Source organism: Camellia sinensis, chromosome 14, assembly GCF_055761805.1.
Source record: "Camellia sinensis isolate YWXY chromosome 14, ASM5576180v1, whole genome shotgun sequence".
Taxonomy (NCBI): domain Eukaryota; kingdom Viridiplantae; phylum Streptophyta; class Magnoliopsida; order Ericales; family Theaceae; genus Camellia; species Camellia sinensis.
In genome coordinates this window covers 69,831,121-69,849,955 of record NC_138974.1, presented here as the reverse complement: position 1 = coordinate 69,849,955, position 18,835 = coordinate 69,831,121, and the positions used below count along the sequence as shown (strand labels likewise).

At 34.9% G+C, this 18,835-nt stretch overlaps 1 protein-coding gene across 1 annotated transcript; it reads right to left on the bottom strand.

The window, feature by feature from the left end:
• Positions 1 to 4,226: 4,226 nt before the first annotated feature.
• LOC145807064 (protein FAR1-RELATED SEQUENCE 5-like) lies at positions 4,227 to 5,251 on the bottom strand. Its single transcript, XM_082904982.1, has 2 exons — positions 4,718 to 5,251; positions 4,227 to 4,595 (listed from the first exon to the last, which is right to left on the bottom strand). Exons 1-2 carry the CDS (start codon positions 5,249 to 5,251, stop codon positions 4,227 to 4,229), a joined length of 903 nt encoding a protein of 300 aa, XP_082761108.1.
• Positions 5,252 to 18,835: the final 13,584 nt, after the last annotated feature.

The window sequence follows — 18,835 nt, the reverse complement described above, 5'->3', positions numbered from 1 at the left end:
CGACCACCATCAGCTGAGTGAAGAAATTTGTTCATGGGGAACCATGTTTGTATTCGAAACTCTGAAATTAAGAAATTAGGGTTGTGTGATTGAGATTGAAATTTCAAAATTAGGGCTTTGATTTGGGATTGGAACAGTGAAAAATTAGGGATTTCACTGTGAATTTAGGGCTTTCACTGTGACAAAAATTAGGGCTTTCACTGTGAAAGAAATTAGGGCTTTCACAGTTTCGGCTGAGATTTTGTGGGTTTTGGATGAATTAGTTTGTCAAATTGATTAATTTTGTACTTGAGTTGTGTTCATTGTCTTCGTTGTCTTACTTAAGTTTCGTCTTTATTGTCTTGCTTCCTCTTCTCATTTATTTTGTTATGTCTCCACTTTATCATTTTCTGGTTAGTAACTAATCTGCACAACATTATATGCATTTGTTGAACACTGGACCAGTTGCACTACTTAAGCATTAATGTAGTCTCATTCTTTTTGTTGGTTTCATTGTATAGCTTGCTTGTGATGAAACCAAATCTGATTGACAAAACAAAGAATTATGAAGTATTAATGGTTTGTGGTCTTTTGATGTTACATTTAGCAGCGCAGGCTCACATTGAACTATAATTAAATTATTTATTCTAGAATTTTGTGGTTGTCTCTTACAGTGAAAAATAGAAAGCATTTATGTCTGTAGTCAAACTAACTTGGAAAGGATGCTGCTAAACAAACAAAAATTAAAGGATGATGTCTATAGCAACATGAATTATGAAAAATTAAATGAGAGGGAACTTTATTTTAATTGAAGCAATGGAACACATGCATAGATTAGAACATCTTATACTAAGTTCTTGTGGAGAAAAGTATTAGAAGATCTTTTCTGATAGGAAAGATTCTGTTTTAGGATGAACTATACTAAGTTCTGATAGGAAAGATTCTGTTTGAGTAGAAGATCTTTTCTTATACTAAGTTCTTGAGGCATGTGCTTGTAAGAAATTATATCCATGACACTAAGTTTCTTATACTAAGTTTGTTCTGTGTTTGAAGATGTTACACAAGAACTTAGTAGTTGTTCCACACTCTGTCCATCTCCTGTATGGAACTAAGAAATTGTAGTTGTTCCACAAGAACTAAGAAATTGTAGTTGAAGATGTTACACTAGTTGTTCCACATTGTCCCATTTTAAGTGAAGATCTTTTCAGTTTGGCTCAAATTCTTTTAGCCTTTGCACTCTGTCCCTCTCCTCTATGGAACTGCCATTTAAAAAAGTTGTCATGTATGCAGATTTAAAAAATGGCTTCTTCTTCTAACATTAGCAACATAAGATTACAACTGAGGTTGTGCAATTGTGGAAGAACCGCTGCCATACATATTGTAAGAACCAATGAGAATGGAAATTAAGGGCGTTTGTTCTTTGTTTGCCCATCAAAATATGTAAGTTTGTATTGGAAAATTTCTTCCTTTAGTAGTTACATTAATATTTGTCTTATTGAACTAACTGATTCTCATGTATTGCAGAGTAACACTCTCACTCCCCATTACAATTACTTCAAGTTCGTGGATGAAGATGATGAAGACGTTACATCTAGAATCCGTTCCAACTGTATAGCTTGTGATGGTATGATAGTCGAAGACTTTAATGGTGTAAGGACGAGGCTTGACTACATGGAAAATGACTATGGTCGAAGGCTTCAAAGGATGGAAAATAATATGAAAGCGATGGTGTATTTCATTGTATTTTCTATCATTTTGTACTTTATAATGTAACTTTTGTACTTTATTCTATTTTGGGGAACTGAATGGAAATTTGTATCATTTTGGGTTTTATGTACTTCATCATGAACTAACTTATGTTTATGTATTTTGGGAAACATTTTGGGTTTTATGTACTTTATGGTGTAACTTTTGTTGATTTCCCTCAACTTGTTATCTGTTATGGAATGAATGATGGAATGAATTTTCGGAAACATTCAATTTGTTATTTGTTATGGAATAAATGATGAATGAATGATGGAATGAAGCTCTAGCAGAACCATGGAATGATGGAATGAATGAATGATGTAACTTTTGTTATTTGTTATTTGTTATTTGTTATCTGTTACCAAGCATGTTATGGTTCTTAGTATCATTGTTTAGAGGATACCTAGTGTGCTAAAATTGAATTTTATGTTTAAAACTCTTAGCTGAACTAAGCCAGGTAGTTATGTTCAGCTCAGTTGATTTGAAACTCTGTTGTGCAATACTATGTGCCATACTTGTCTGGCATTCAGTTGTATATAGACCTATCAAAGCCCAGCATGAGGCTAAGGTGAGCTCTTATATTCTGATTTTGTTTTCTATCTTACTCTTCTTTTTCCCTTCTTTATTTTGATGTGGAGTTTGTTACACTAATATTGTCTTGAAAGCCTTGTTGAGTGCCAAAACTAATACTATTTTTGATTTTCTCAAGGGGTGTGTTGAACTATAGGGTTGCACTTCTGCTAGTTCAATCATGTAATTATGTTACCAAGCATGTTATGGTTCTGAGCATACCAGATCCAACATTAGCACGAACATACCAGCAGATCCAACATACCAGAACCAGATGACAACAGAACCAGCAGATTTTGGTTTAACAGCAGAGCCAGACCAGAACCATTAACCATTAGCATACCATTTCCAGCATTAAATGATTCAACAAGCCATTAACATACAAGCCATTAACACATACATACAGGTACAAGCCAATAAAAGATTCAACAAGCCATTAACATACATACAGGTTGAACACATGTTTAACACTAGAACCAGTAGCACATTCAGAAGCCATTTGAAAACACAATCATTCTCATTACTTCACTTTCCAGCAACATCAGAATTTCAACACACATACAGCAGCAGTTTGAACACACATGTTTAACACAATTTCAACACACATTCGACTAGAGTTTGAACAGCAATTTGAACATCACTTTCCAGCTAGCAAGGCATTTGAATACACATACAGGTCATTACTTCACTTCTCAGCAACATCACAATTTGTGCAGCAATCCAGCATGAGTTTGCTTCACAATTTGAGATGGTATGACTTCACTTTGCAGGCCCTTTTCAGCTTCAGTTTGCTTGTCTTTGTGCTTGTCCATAGCTTAAAATGGACAAAGACATAATTTAATTGAAAAAAATAGAATAAACTATTTTAATGCCTCATGTTCTGCTATAGTTTTCTGTAAAATGCCTCATGTTCATAATTTATTTTCTGTAAAATGCCTCATGTTCACAGTTATTTTCCATAATTTTCAACAACTAAATACATACTTCAAATAGAATTTTCAACAACTCAAAATCTAGAATTTTCAGCAAGTACAAATTAAAAAGACAGCAAGGACAAACCTGACTATACATTGGACTGTTTAATTCTTGAGAATATCGAAACCCAATGTCATATCCACTTGAACCTCGAAGTGGTGACTGGAATATTGGTTCAGCAGGATACCGTTAAGGCATTGAATTTGGCAAAGAATTATGCACTACATACATCTCTTGCAAATTAGGTGAAGAACAATGTCATATATTAGGCTTCGCAATCATGGTTTGAGTCACATATTATGTCCATACAAAAAATACATACATTGTACCAACCTTACATGATATGTGGGATTCATTAATGGCAGAGGAATAGAATTACCACCCATGGGCAAAGATAGAGGAAAATGCTGAAGGGGGGGGGGGGGAAGAGGTTGAAGAGGAGGAACATGTTGACGAACATAGATATCTCCTCCAACAGATAATGGAGACGGTGCAGCTGTTGGACTTGCAATAGATTGTGACGAAGCCAAGCTGTTAGCACGGGATTTTTTTTTGGAGTTCGCTACCAACGCCGTTTCGAATCCACCTTTTACCCTCTTTTTGCCCTTACTAGTTGCCACATTTTTCTTCAATCCTTTTGGTTGCACAGCATGATTCACATTTTCGCAATCCACTTCAAAGCTTTGGGTGTCATCATCATTACTTACTTCATTTCCAACACCAAAAAGAGCACTTAACTTGCCTTCAATATTTGCACCTAATGTAGCAAGGTGTGCAATACAAAAATCATAGGTTTCTTCAGTTTTAGCAGCTCTACTTGCTAGTGCTCTAAATGCGGTCATCAATGTCTTATACCGCGAGGCTTGTTGGAATTTCACATCCACTTGAATGTCATTCCCCTCAATGTCCTTCACAGTTTCGGCTCTTGCTTGTTTGGTCCACCTTTTTAGAATGTATTATGGAGGAACCTCTTTCATCTTCAATATGTCTCTAATAACCTTCAATGAGTGACAACACAAGATTCTTTCCCTTTCAAACTTTGTACAATTACAACCCAATGAGCCATCCCTCTTCATCTTCACTTTCCTTGCATGTCTGTTACCAAAATCAACAACTGTGTAAATGGTACTAGCCTCGTTATATTCAATTGCTTTTATTTTCGATTCAATGGATCGAAAGTACTCATTTTGAAATTCCTTAAATATCTTTTTTGTGTAAACATTACCTATTTGAATTAACATTCTTATTGTTGTTTTCACCTTTGGCAACCTTTGGCACAAAGCATATCCTGCTTCTAACCCCTTGTATCGCTTCTCGTAAAGTACCTTTTTGAAATGCATGAAGAATTCATTTAAGTTAAAATCAGAATGAATGTAATCCTTTAAAAAAGCATTAAAGATTTACTAAGTTGTGTGGTACTCATTCCCGCAGCCCATGTTGATCTAACATATGGCCAGCCCCATTTTTCTTTCACCGCAAAAGTTAATTTCAACCAATGGTTTTCATGCGCATCATATTTATCAAGCATTTCCGCCCACTCTAACTTCCATTGATTTGCATTCCATTGATTTGCATCTTCAATGTCAAAGAAGAACTTATTTAGTACACCCTTTACCCCCTTATCTTGGAACAAACAATTAACATGTTTTAATGCATTTTGCATCAAATGCCAAGTACACAATCGGTGACTTGTGTCAGGCATAATGATGGGTATGGCTTTAGCCATTGCAGCATCTTGATCAATGAACAACGTTTTTGGTGCCTTTCCTGACATAGCCTCTAGAAAATTTTGAAACAACCATACAAACGATTCGGCGGTCTCATCATACAACAAGGCTGTACCAAATATAACTGTTTCCCTATGATCGTTGAATCCCACAAAAGACGCGAAGGGTCTATGTTCTTTGTTTTTAGTATAAAAAATGACAACATCACCAAATTGGGCATAATCCATGATCATTTGTGTATCAGCCCAAAACATATTCGTTATTTGCTCCTCATTATCTAACTGAAAAGCATAAAAGAAGGAAGGATTCTACAAAGATTTTTCTTTAAAGTATTGCAACACATTGCCTACTTTCGCATATGCTAAACTTTGTTGTCTTTTGGTTCTCAAATAATTTTTTTGATCTAATTTTGTAAACCCAAGACATTGCCTCCCACCAGCTTCCTTACCCATTAGTTCAAATGACTGGCCTAAACAAAGACCAGATTGTGCCGCCAAATCTAACTCAATTGCTTGGGTAGTCGATATCTTTCTTTGTGACGGCAACTGTGGGCACACTCGGGTGATGCAAGATCATGATTGTGTTTTTCTTTGAAACCAGTCATAACAAATTTCCCAGTACCCTCATCTAATTTAACATAAAGTCGAGCCTCACATCCAGTCCTAGTTTCAGCTCTGGGGTTTTTTGACAATGCGTCTCGTTTGTGAACCTTCCGAAATCTCTCCTTGTTGCAAACCAAAAGTCTACAAATAAGTTGGTTAGTGAACTTATTCTTCCTACAAAAATCTCTTCTTATGCTAAACCCAATTCTTCCTCCATATGTATTATAAAAATCATACACACATTGTTCTGAATCGAATGTCATTCCCTGTTTTGGCTTCCAACCATAATCATTCTCAGATTCCATATCCATATGAAAATGCAACTGAAAACCCATATAAATAAAATCTTAGCTACATAAATAAAATCTTAGCTCACTGTCACACTTGGATAAAGAAACAAGAAATGAGAACTAAATATCTTTAATATGCAGAATAATGCATTGGCATAATTCAATTATCGATGCACATGACAGTGTGAGTTAGCATAATTAATGTATACTCATTTTGCATTATTCTGCATAATTGAATGTATACTCATTCTGCATTAATGTATTATGTGCATTAATGTAATAATACACTCATTAATGTATACTCATTCTCCATTAATTTATACTCATTCAGCATATTATCTTCAGTATACTCATTGTGCATCCATAATTGAATTAATGCAGCATATTATCTTCATAATGTATTAATGCAGAATATCTTTAATATATAGCATATCTTAGCTATGTATACTCATTGTGCATCCATAGTATGTATTGTGGTTGTGCATCCATAATAAAAATTATCTTTAATAGTATGCATAGTATGGACCTCTCACTAATATGTGCAGAACATAGTATGGACCTCTCATTAATATGTGCAGAACCTCTGATTTATAGAATATCTTTAATAGTTTACTCGTATGTGCAGAATAGTATGTGCAAACCTCTGATGTGCAAACCTCTAGTTACATATTAAAAATTATCTTTAATAGTATGTGCAGAAAATCTTTAATAGTTTACTCGTTGGCAAACCTCTGATTTACAGAGATAGAGTGTGGTGAATGTAGAAAAATCTAACATAAGAAATCACTGGTTTAACGATACAAACTTCCATTCAGTTTCCCAAAAACTCACACTGATTCAAAATAGATGATAGATTTGGCTCTGGTTTAACGATTTTGGCAAACCTCTGCTTACAGAGACAGAGGGGAACTAACCTCTGGTTTCACCGTCGTCGGTCATTGCAACGACGTCGAGACTGCCTATGGTGGGTTCGACAGAGAAGAAGGAATGAGTGTCGTCGGTCCTTGCAACGGTGTCGAGACTGCCTATGGTGGGTTCGACGGATAAGAAGGAATGATTGTGAGTTTTTTTGCTTCTGATTTCAAACGAAAATCTGTGTATAAGCTGTGTTTTGTTTTGGGCGAGAAACCAATTTTTATTTTTTATTTTTAATCTCAGCCGTTGGAGGCTTGCAAGCATGGTTTGCAAGGAGAGGATGTCACTACCTACTTTCGTTCTAATTCCTTTAAGCTTACAAATAAAGATGTTGATTTAATTATTTTAAAATATATGGTTTGTTGTATCCAAATTTTAGGGAAGTCAATGTAATTTATCTATAAAACAATTATATTAAATTTACATACAAAATGATGTGATACTTTACGCTCCGCTTATCTCAATTTAAAATACATATTATTCTAACTTATATTTTTAAAAATAACATAATTATATCATTTTGATTAGTTTTTTATACAAACTTTGTTTATGATTTTTTTTTTAATTTATCAAATTATGTTTTTTAGCTCATGTATTACAATTGCACTAGTTTAGTTATTTATTAAATGATAAATAAAATATAATAAATATATTAAATATTTTATTATCTAAAATAATTTGTGAGCCTCTTTCTCTAATTACGTGTAACTAGTAGTTTGATATTCAACTAAAGGAGCTAGTCATGAATTAAGTGTGATAGAGTGTATTTCTATAATTTTGTACTATAAAATAACCAAGAGAAAACTCTAATGAGTTTGATAATGACACTCTAAGAGAGTAACTTCTACCATGAAAATAAAACTAGATCCATCTACATAATGGTGTACATAATAGATTTTTATTAGATGATAATACCATGTGTCATTAAAAATATAATAGTCATGTTTGGTTTGTATTTGTGAAACAATTTTGGAAAATAATTTTATGAAAATAGTTTTTAAAATTTAAAAATTTATTTGGTTATATGTGTTGAAAATAGTTTCGGAATTTAGGATGATTCAAATTATTTTGTTTTATAGTAGTTGAATAAATGGCTGTGAAAGAAAAAATAATTGATTGATGTATAAAATGTAAGAGAAAGAGAGAGGAAAAAGAAAAAATTATTAATTGATATGTAGTAAAGAAAAAAGGAATTTTATATTTTTATTTTTCAAAAATTTCCAACTAAATAAATTGTTTAAATTTTTTTCAAAAATTCTCCCAAGAGATAAACCTAACAAGGCCAATATTACCATTGCATGAACTTTTTCTCCCCAATAACTACTGGACGATGTCACCCCTCAATCACTAATTACAATACAACCTTACTGTTTACTCCATCACTAACATAAAATAGGTAACACTTACTATTTTTACGAATTATAATAAATTTATGGGATTGAGGGTTAGTGTTGCACTTTATGGCACAATAGTCATATTGTGAGGGCCTATAAAGATATTTATTGAGTGTATTTTGACAATATGAACCGTTAATATTGTAAAGTTTGTCAAGTATATGATCTATATATAAAATTAAATTAATTGAACATTTGTAACCTTATGATTAAGTCCTAATTTTTTTTAAAAAATTATTAAAATCATGATAACTGTTTATTTTTTGAAAAACTAATGTGCTCTTATTATAAAGCTATAAATGTCCAAATTATTTGATTTTTGTATGGATGATTTATTCGACGAATCTTATAATATGAACGATTCAAATTATTAAAAAAGACTTGGACCATGCCCTTAATGAGCCTCACAACAGCTAGCTGTACTTTACGGCACAACAGGAACCCAATTCCAAATCGGTGGTGTTATATACACTAATTAGTATACTAAATACTATTATGACATTATTATTGACCACATTTATTATACACATTACAAATATTCAAAACCTCTAAAATGATGTCACATCACCTATTAGTACACTAATTGGTACATATAGGCTTCGTTTGGGAAGTTGTTATTTTAGTAGGCTATTTTAGTTTTTGACTATTTTAGTAGGCTAAAATTTTGTGTTTGGAAAGATGATTGAATTTTTTTTATGGTTGGATGTAATGTTTGTAAGAGAAAAAGTGAAATGATTATGGGTTTGATGTGATATTTTGTCTTATTAGCTATTTTAGCCTATGTTGTCTTTTTGTGAATTTTAGCCTAAATTAGGCAATTTTTTTTCTTCCCAAACACCCCTTAACATTATTCATTCCAAATTTATGGCACCATGTTGTTGTCCTTGGATAGTAAGGGTTGATTTGGCATGATATACAAAAGTCAAAAAGTCACTAAAAAAATAAAAAAAATTATACTATTCACCTATTTTTTGGCGGAAAATCTCTCCCAAAAAAAAAAAAAAAATTCAAAACAGGTCAAACTGTGCAGCCATTGCCGCAGCAGCCACAATTTCTCATAAAAGTGCAAAACATGACACAATGTAAGCCACACTTACATTAAAAAAAAAAAAAAAAAAAAAGAAGAAGAAGAAGAAGAAAGGAGAGAGAAAGTCAGCGCAACTACACTAGTCTAGGACATAGGGGTAAATTTGTAATTTTGTTACTTTATATAATATTTTAATACACATTTTTTTGTAAAAAGATAAAAAGTATTTTTTTATCTTTTCCCAAACAATCATATTTTTTTCTTATATTTTTTAATTCAAACTTATTTAAAGAATAATGCTTGGGACCCCCTTTTGGGGGTCATCCCCTCACCCCCTTTTGCCACGTGGCAGGTGGTGATTGGAGGAGCAGAAAAAAAGAAAGAAAAGGTAACCAATGAGAGAGAGAGAGGATCAAAGAGAGTGGGGGAAACGGGAGGATGAATCATTACTCCTTATTTAAAACACTCTAAATAACCCTTAAATAACTTCTCCCAAAGGAGAGTATTTATTCAGTTGTACCACAAAAAAACAAAGGAGTAGGAATTTTTCTTTTTTTAAATATAAAAAATTACCAAAACCTGCAAAATCAAGCGGTGGTTTATGTCATATGATAATTTCGGCCCAATCACTTTGAACTCACTTTAGACATTCAATCCGTTCATTTAACAATATCTGTTGAATAAATTATTTACATAAAATTACATGAGTAATTCACATTTATTTTTAAAAATAATTCAATATGATTATGTGACTATCACTATTTAATCAATTTAATTTTTTTTATGTAAATAATTATTCAACTAACCTAAAAATAATTCAAATTGATACAAAATCCACCCACTGAGAATGCACATTTATCAGGTGTCAATAAGATTGCATGATCCACTCTTGTTAACTGAAATCATCATGATGGATCAATTTTAGACCGTAGGATCGTGGGTTTTGATAGTGTTCTTCAGTGTTCAATATTTCTATTTTTAGTCTCTCAACTTCATTTATTTATTTTTTGACAGATGATCTACGGTGGTGTTCGAGTTGAACTGTGGGAGGGAGATGCGGGGCTAATGGCATTATACCTAATAAGAACAAACAAACAGAGAATAATTTCATAATTGTACAAGAAAAAAACAATACTGACTACATGACAAATGCTTTAGTAAAGTGAAAAACTGATAGGTTGTGTAGTGCAGAACCATTGTTCATGATTCCAGCTTATCAAATGCGGGGTTGCAGATATTTTTTGTTTTGAGAAATTCTGTTGAGGCGTGTACCACGTTTCATTGCGATTTTTATAATTTTTTATTATAATTTATTATGATATGTATTATGATATTATTTTAGATATGATATATTAATTTTTAATTATATTTTATGTGATATTTGATTATAATTTTTTTAATTATAACTTTTATATAATTGAGTTACAAAGGTACTAATGTATTAGTCAAAAACCTTATAAGAGTTTAATATATTTTATATAAACTTTTGTTCTGGGGGTCCTAATTGTTTGAATAATTTTTCTCCTTAGTGCACGGCAAGGTCATTGCACACTAGGTGCACTTTTTTAAGTTCAGGATGAATTTGTTGAAATAATCTTTTGTGTGTAATAAATAAATTAAAATCAAATTAAATAAATAAAATAAATAATTTATAGAATTTATTTTACCAAACTGAATGAAAAATTAAAAGATCAAGTCAAGTGTGTAACATTCTGTCCTTAAATAGATTCGTCCCGCATCGGTGTTTACGGACTAATGGCGTCTATCTCCCGAGATACAATGATCTTCACAAATTGTAATAGCACTCCAAACAATTTGTTCGGTGAAGTAGAACCTGTGTTCTATACTCTCTAAATTTATTCTTAAAATTATATGAAGAATATATGCAACAGAGCAAAAATTGGATAGCAAAAAATGAATTTTTTAGTCCCAAAAGACTGCTGGAAAAGGCTGTATTTATAGGCAAAGTGAGGCTAATAGATTTGTCCAGAAAAGTTTGAACAAGTATGAAATCTGCCAACAGATACAAATTTGAAACTGAACAGATATGGTAACTTCTTCAGTTAAATAACTATCCAGAACTGCTGGCAGTTTTTTCCAATCTATTTGAACATTTGAATCTGTTCAATCTGCCTGGGCATATTTAAATCTGTTTGAAAAAAAAAAGAATCTGTCCGGGTGCAACAGATGGAAACTATTTGGATAGTTAAAAAACTTGTAAACAGTTTGAATCTGTAGTGGACTGGAAATGACACAATTATGGACAAAAAATTAAATTAAATTTTGGCACAAAATTTTAATTTAATTTTATTAAGAATTTCTGGAAAGAAATTCAAATGAATTTTGTCAAAAAAATTAATATTAGAACCAATTTGGCCTACACTCGCGCCCGGTCGGACGACGGCAGTGGCGCGCTCGCGTGTGTGGTGGTTTGAGCTAAGGTTCCATTTGTCCATAACTCCTCCATTCTACAAACTTAGGGTGCCTCTTGGGGCCCAACCCAAGTGTTGTCACCTTGGACTTATATACACATATAAGTTCTCTACAAGTTTCAATGTGGAACAAGTCTTACAAGGAAATCCACATTTAATTATTTTAAATGTCCATTCCACGAACCCAAAAACAACGTCAAGTTCTCATTCACTCATAAATGGTTTTGACAAACCGTCTTCACTGTGTGACTTGTCTTGCGGCAAAGAACACGTCACCTCTTCAGATCTACCCCAAAAGACATTTGGGGCCCACTCCATTTTGGGCTCAAAGTTGGCCCAAAATAAGTCTATAAAAACCAAATTTGCCAACAGAATTTTCAAGTAATTGATGACCCCTGAGTAAAATGAGGATTCGATTTCAAATAGAGTAATGCTAGAGATTTCAAAAATTTTACCAAAATTTCTATCAAATGTCTTACATGGGTATGTGAGACATTTGATAAAATTTTTGGTATAATTTGGAGTCTTTAACATTTTTGTTAAATATATGATACGACTACAAAAAGGCTCCAATAGATAAATAACGGACATATTTCACTCTTTTACTCTATTTAATATGAAGTTGTATGGTCTATGATTTATGTGTGTGTGTCAATTTTTGACGACATTGCCAAACAGGTACTCAGCTGAAGAACACCGGCATAATAGATTAAGCCTGAACAACCTGTCACAGAAAGATAAGATTCCGGCGGTGGTTCGTCCACCCGGGGGCACTCCGACGATCAATTTAATTATCTCTCAAAGATAGCAAAAGTATTTAACTCACTATTCAGAATACTAAAAGCGTACTTTAGACCCACAAGGGTGTCTTACTTTTATAACCAACACTGACCTGATCCCTGTAGAAGCCTAACTTCAATGGATTCTGGCTCACTACCTATCCGGGACTCTCAAATAGATAAAGATAAACTCCATAAGAGCTTTATCCTTATCCAGACTGAAGTCCTCCCTCATTCTAGGACTCTTGTAACCTATCCGCTCATCTCAGATTCCGGTATCTCGGCGTCATGACCAAGACACGTGGCACCTCGGTTGGAACTTTGGTGCCACTTTGGCCACGTGTTGTCATTAAAAAAATATGTCCCCACAATTGCCCTATAGGTTCTATTACCTCGGCATCCTGAGGTGATGGAACCTATATCATTTGAACCCATAGCACGTCAGCTAAACTTGCTTTATCATTTTGTTACCGAGGTCATCATTTAGTCGGCTCCACATGACCAAGACTTGTAGTCTGTTTTAATTAATGCCTTAAAACCAATAACCAAGTTTGTTTACTTAGCCGAGATCGTCCTCCAAGCCGAGGTCTTTATTAAATCGAGAACTCCAAGAGTTTTAACACGCGTATGAGCTGTCACGCACAGTATTTCAACTGTGTTTGCCACGCGTCTCTTCCCTACTGAACCGTACCTGACACGCGCCATTAAGTCGTATCGCACTTGCGTGCGCCATCTGACAAGCACGTCGTCTTAGGCACACTAATTGCGTTTTGCTGCCTTTTCATGTTTTGACAAAATCACTTCCCTCTCTCTTTGCCGTTTCACTTTTGCATCTTCGTTTTTGTTCAAACTTTTTCTCTCTGACTTTCTCTCCCAAATCCTCCATTACTTCAAGCTCTCAAGCTCTGCAACCACTCCGTTCACCTCCTACGACGAAGCTTTTGCTGTACTTCTTTGCTTATTGTCACCGTCTGACACCGGTGAATCTCATATCGACGTTATTTTCTTCGATGAGTTACTATTTTCCTTCTTTTTAGTTTCATACTCTGTTTGCTTTGGTTTACTACCATGGTGGATGTATTCATGTTCTTGAATCTTCATTTGTGTTTCAAATTTCACCATTCATATGCTTGAACATGCTCTATCTCATTCGTTTCTGAGTATATACACACACTCACATGCTGTTCACACTTTTGAATGTTCTTGACTTTTGCTTTCTGGGTTCTGGACCGAGTACAAATATTTGGTACTTTGCCAATTTTTTTTTTTTTTTTTTTTTGTTGTATATCGTACATTTTTTGAAAAAATGTTCTTGAATTCCTTCTTGCTTCTGAATCATGTTTTTTGCCCTGTTTCCTTGTTTGTCTTCTCCAGATTCTTACCTTCAATTCTTGTTTCCATAATCTTAGGTTTGGGACTTGTTCTAGATCATACAAACTTTAGGAAAAATTGAAACAAATTCCCCTTAGATCCTCACAAAACCCTTGCCCCTCACAAAACCCTTGCCCCAGCATATATTTAGGTTTTGCCGAGGTCCTTTAAATCTTAACAAACCACTTCCTTCTAAAATCAACACCTTCTCTACTTAGCCGACGTCATGGGTATGTTCAGGTGGAGGGTAAACACCCCAACTAAGTTAGAAGACTTTAGGCAGGAGTTTGCCATCCCTACCGATGTTCATCTTAGGTTGGTAGGGGAGGAAGACTCCATCATGACCAAAGACGACTCCATGCCCTTCCCAGTGGTTGCCTTCATAGAGTGTGGACTTAGGTTCCCTCTTGACACCCTTTTTCGAGAAGTCTTACACTACTACAAACTGAACCCAATGCAGCTTGCCATTAACTCCTACTGAGTTATCAATGGTATAATTGCCTTAGCCAAAAAAGAGAATGCTAGGGTTACCCTTCCCGACATCCAATACTGTTACACCATGTGCAGCCTGAAGTCAGAAAAGGGCTATATCTACTACCTTAAGTCGAGATCCACGGAATACAAACTTGTCGCCGACTTCCCAGACTCTAACAAGGGTGCTGGAGACAATTACTTCATCGCCTCGGGCAACTGGGAGTTCCAACCAGATGGTGACCTTCACTTCTATCCCCTATACTGAACAATTTTCAGTAGGCCTGTCAACGGATCGGGTATAACCCGAATCCGATCCGAATCCGATCCGATTAATTCGGTCCATTTATGCAAATCCGAATCCGAATATCTGTTTAACCCGTATCTGTGTAGCCCGATTTTAAACGGGTCGGACTCGGATAAATCCGATCCAATCCGTTTGTTTGCCTAATCCGATTCCATTGAAATCAGATCTCTCATAAACAGATCTCTCTCATCGTCTGAAAAGTGCGTTCTATTGTTGAAGTTCATCGTCTGAAGATCAAATCTCTCTCTCATCGTCTGAAAATGCTCCGATTGATGACGATGAACCTAGCCAAATCGAGCTCTCTGCTCCGATTGGATTCATAACTGTAACAACCCTCATACTGTTTACCGACTTATGACTGATTGATTACCGATAACCATCGATTATCGTTAAAACTGAATTGATTATGACTGATAATTGGACTGATTAAAGTACTGAACTGACTGATTGAAATTGGAAACCGAATTGATTGAGTATATGTTAGTTAAATTGCATTTTATCTGTTTGACCGTATGATTATCTGTTCATGCTTATATGTTTAAACTGCTAATTGAAGGCCATATCGGCGGCCGAATTAGAAATTGATTGATGTTTTATGATCCACATAATTAATGTGATTTTATGGTATATTTATCTGAAAACTGATTAGGTATGATTAAATTAGATTAAATTAAGCTAATTAAAGAGTTGGACTTAATTACCATATTGCCACCCTTAGTGGCCCACTCAACATACATGTTTGAGCCTCATTACACCTTGTATCAAAACACATTTCCATCAGCCATTTCTCCTGAGCTTAGCCGACCTTGAGAGGAGAGTTAGAGAGAGAGAGAATTGTTCTTGTTGATTTGGCTTGAATTGCTTGGAATTGAAGTGTAGATTGCTATATTGAACCTCTAGACTTGCATTCGAGGAACCTAGGTATGAATTTCATCTTTTGATTTTGTCTTTGAGTGGATTCTTGCATGGTTCATGTCATATTGATGGAGTTTAGAGCCAATCATGGGTTAGATGTTGAATTGAAGCTTGATTGTTGCATGCATGTTGCCATTCTTGAGTTTTGAGGTTGTAAGTTCATGTTTCCTCACATGCATGTTCATAATTTTGTAATGGTCCATGATTTCATCATGTTTTGAAAAGAATTGGCTCTTTAGAACATCAAATCGAAGCTTCAAAGTGGTTTGAATTCATGCATGTTGCATGTTCATATTGTTCTTGAAATGGATTTGAAATTGGGTTTGAATAAAACACCCTTGGGCTTTGATCTCTCAAATTGAGTTTTGAACCATGTTTAACTATGAGTTCACATGTGTTTTCTGGAAATTTAGCCCAAGAGGTCGAGTTTTGATGCTTTTGAACTTGGTTTTGAGCTTGGAGGTGCAATCTGGGTTTTCCAGATTTCGCATTTCCGCTCGAGCGGGGGAAATGCCGCTCGAGCGTGGAATCCGAGCATCCAGCATCTTGCACTGTTTTACAGTCCGCTCGAGCGGAAGATTGGGCGCTCGAGCGGAGTCATGTCTCAAGCTCGAGCGGGCGTCGAGCGGGGAATTCACCCATCCAGTACTTTTACAATACGCTCGAGCGGGAAAGTTTACGCTCGAGCGTGTACCTTTGTTTGCCTGTACGCTCGAGCGGGGAAACCTGCGCTCGAGCGGGACTCTGTTTTTCTGAAAATCCTGAAAATGCTTTTAAATGTGCATCTTTGCATCCTCATCCCATTCTAGGCATTCTTAGGCCTAGTTTAAGACATCTAGATGAGGATATCGTTGTAGAACACACCAAGGCAATTTAGGGATTAAGTTATGATATTTCCCAACTGTGTAGCTTAGTGTGTGTTCAACCTGTGAACTGTGTAGGGTTGGCGACTGGGGAGACACGCTCTAGCTTACTGTAGCCCAAACTCTGTGAGTAACAATTGTGTAAAGATATGTTCAACTGATTATCTTTTGAATACTGAACTGAACTGTTTACTGAACTGGTATTATTTACTGAATGAATGTATGTCCTTTATTTCTGAACTGTACTGTGGCATCCTTAGTACCTACTGTTTACTGTTACTGTTACTGCGACAGAATTCTCTGTCGGTTCCCTCGTGGAACCACTACTGTTTACTGACTGATGGCCATCATTACTGTTCGGTCTTTCAAGACCTACTGTTACTGTTATGCTAATGGATGTACCACATATGACTGTTTACTGTACTGAACAACTGAAATACTGATTGAATTGAACTGTTTTTCATTACTGTAAGGACATTCATTCTAAATCCCTTTACGCTTTATGTTATTCACTGGGCTTTAGCTCACTGCTCATATATATATGTAGGTGTACAGGCACCAGACCGCAGCTAGAGGCGCCAGGGTTACTCCAGTTTTGTCAAGCCAGCCTTTGTGCCTCACTGTGAGGTTCCGAGTTGCCATGCTATGGCTTGGGGGTGTTTTGTCTGCTTTTCCCCCTTCTGTACTGTTTTACTGTTTGGTATAGACCGTACTGTTTTGTACAGACGGAATGTTTTCTGTACTGTTCTGTAGGTTTGAGTCCCTAGTCGAATGGATGTGATTATTGTACATACTGTTCTGTACTGTTTATGTGCGAATGTATGAAAAGCCTTTTTGCATACAGACTGTCACAGCTCAATGGACACTATTTATTTACTGTATTGGCTTCCGCCAGGCCCTGTACTCTGTTTTACTGTATTTACTGTTAAGCAGGCCTTCGGTAATCTCGGATTACTGGCCGGTTACGGTGCTAAACCCATAGGGCCGGGTTTGGGTCGTGACAATAACGCTCAATTTCAAAGAACGAAGTCCAAATCTTGTCAGATCGGAGCTACGAACTGTAAGAGATCATCTCTCTGCTCCTTTTTATTTTTTATTTTTTTTGTTGGGTCTCTGTCCCGTATCAGATCTGTTTTTGTTGCCGATCTGATTCTTACCCGTATCAGATCTGATTCTTGGTTTAAAGTTGTATGTATCAGATCTGATCCTATTGCTCTGTCAATGAGAGTTGGGTTTTGTTAATGAGAGCTGGGTTTTGTTACAATATTGAACAAGATCAAAGGAGGCCGTGAATTTATTGTTTCTTTTTATTGATTTGAGAGTTGGGTTTTGTTAATGAGAGTTGGGTTTTGTTAATGTGGAAGTTTTTTTTTTTAATTTTTTTAATTTTATAGTTTTTGATAACTATGGGCATTTTTTTTTTAATTTTAATTTTAATTTTTAAATTTGGGGCGTGTGAAAAGAATTTAGTTTGTAGAGGGTTTTGAATCTGGAAAGAAAGAACTTTGAAGGTCAAGTTTGAAAAAAGAGCAAATGAATATTTTTGATTGGAGGGTTTTTCAAATCTTACTATTTTTTTTTTTTTTTGTTAAGTAGATGTGTAGAATACTTATGTGGGTTTTCATCAGTATGATATAAAGATTCATACAAGTAGTTTTTTTTTTTTTTTCCCTAGATTTGCTTATACAAGTACTTATGTGGGTTTTCCCTAGATTTGCTTATACTTTTCTTTTTTGACAGTAAAGTTTGACACAAATCACTTATCACTCTTACTTGATCACTATGTATAATTTTCTGTTCTTGAATCATAGATTATTTGGATTGGCACTACTTTGTTTATTTTTATTTTTTTTGCTGGGACTGCAGCACTACTTTGAATGACAAATGATTTTTTTATATCTTGGAACACATCTTTATGCAACCAAAAAACAACAAATTAATAAATAAAAAATAGAAGACAAGATCAACATGCCAAATTCATTCTATTCAATAAAATTGTGTATCCTTTGTCAATTATTCAACAAAAACACATGATTTTTGTTGTTGAGTTTCAGAGAGCCCCTCCACGATTTAGTATAAAATTACAAAGGCAAATACTAGGTAAAGGTAAAAAGAAAAGGAAAAAGAAAGTTCTAAGAAATTATCTTTCACAACAAAGGCTCCCCAAATTATTGGATTGGAAAGTGACCCAAATCAATAATTCTATGGATACAAAATCAACCACATAAAATATACATGGGAACAACCTCGAAGGTCAGATGCTTTCACCACTGCACCAACCGTGTCACACACCATCAGACATGTATGACTATTCTTATCTTCTGTGGTTGGTTCTATGGAAGTAACTGTAGGTACTTTCATGGACAACCTTTCCCAGAGAGCCTCACTCAGATGTTTAGTCCTAGTACAAATGATGTTGTTAATGAAGATCTGATTTTTTCACCTAGGTCACTTGAAAAGTTAGAATTCGAA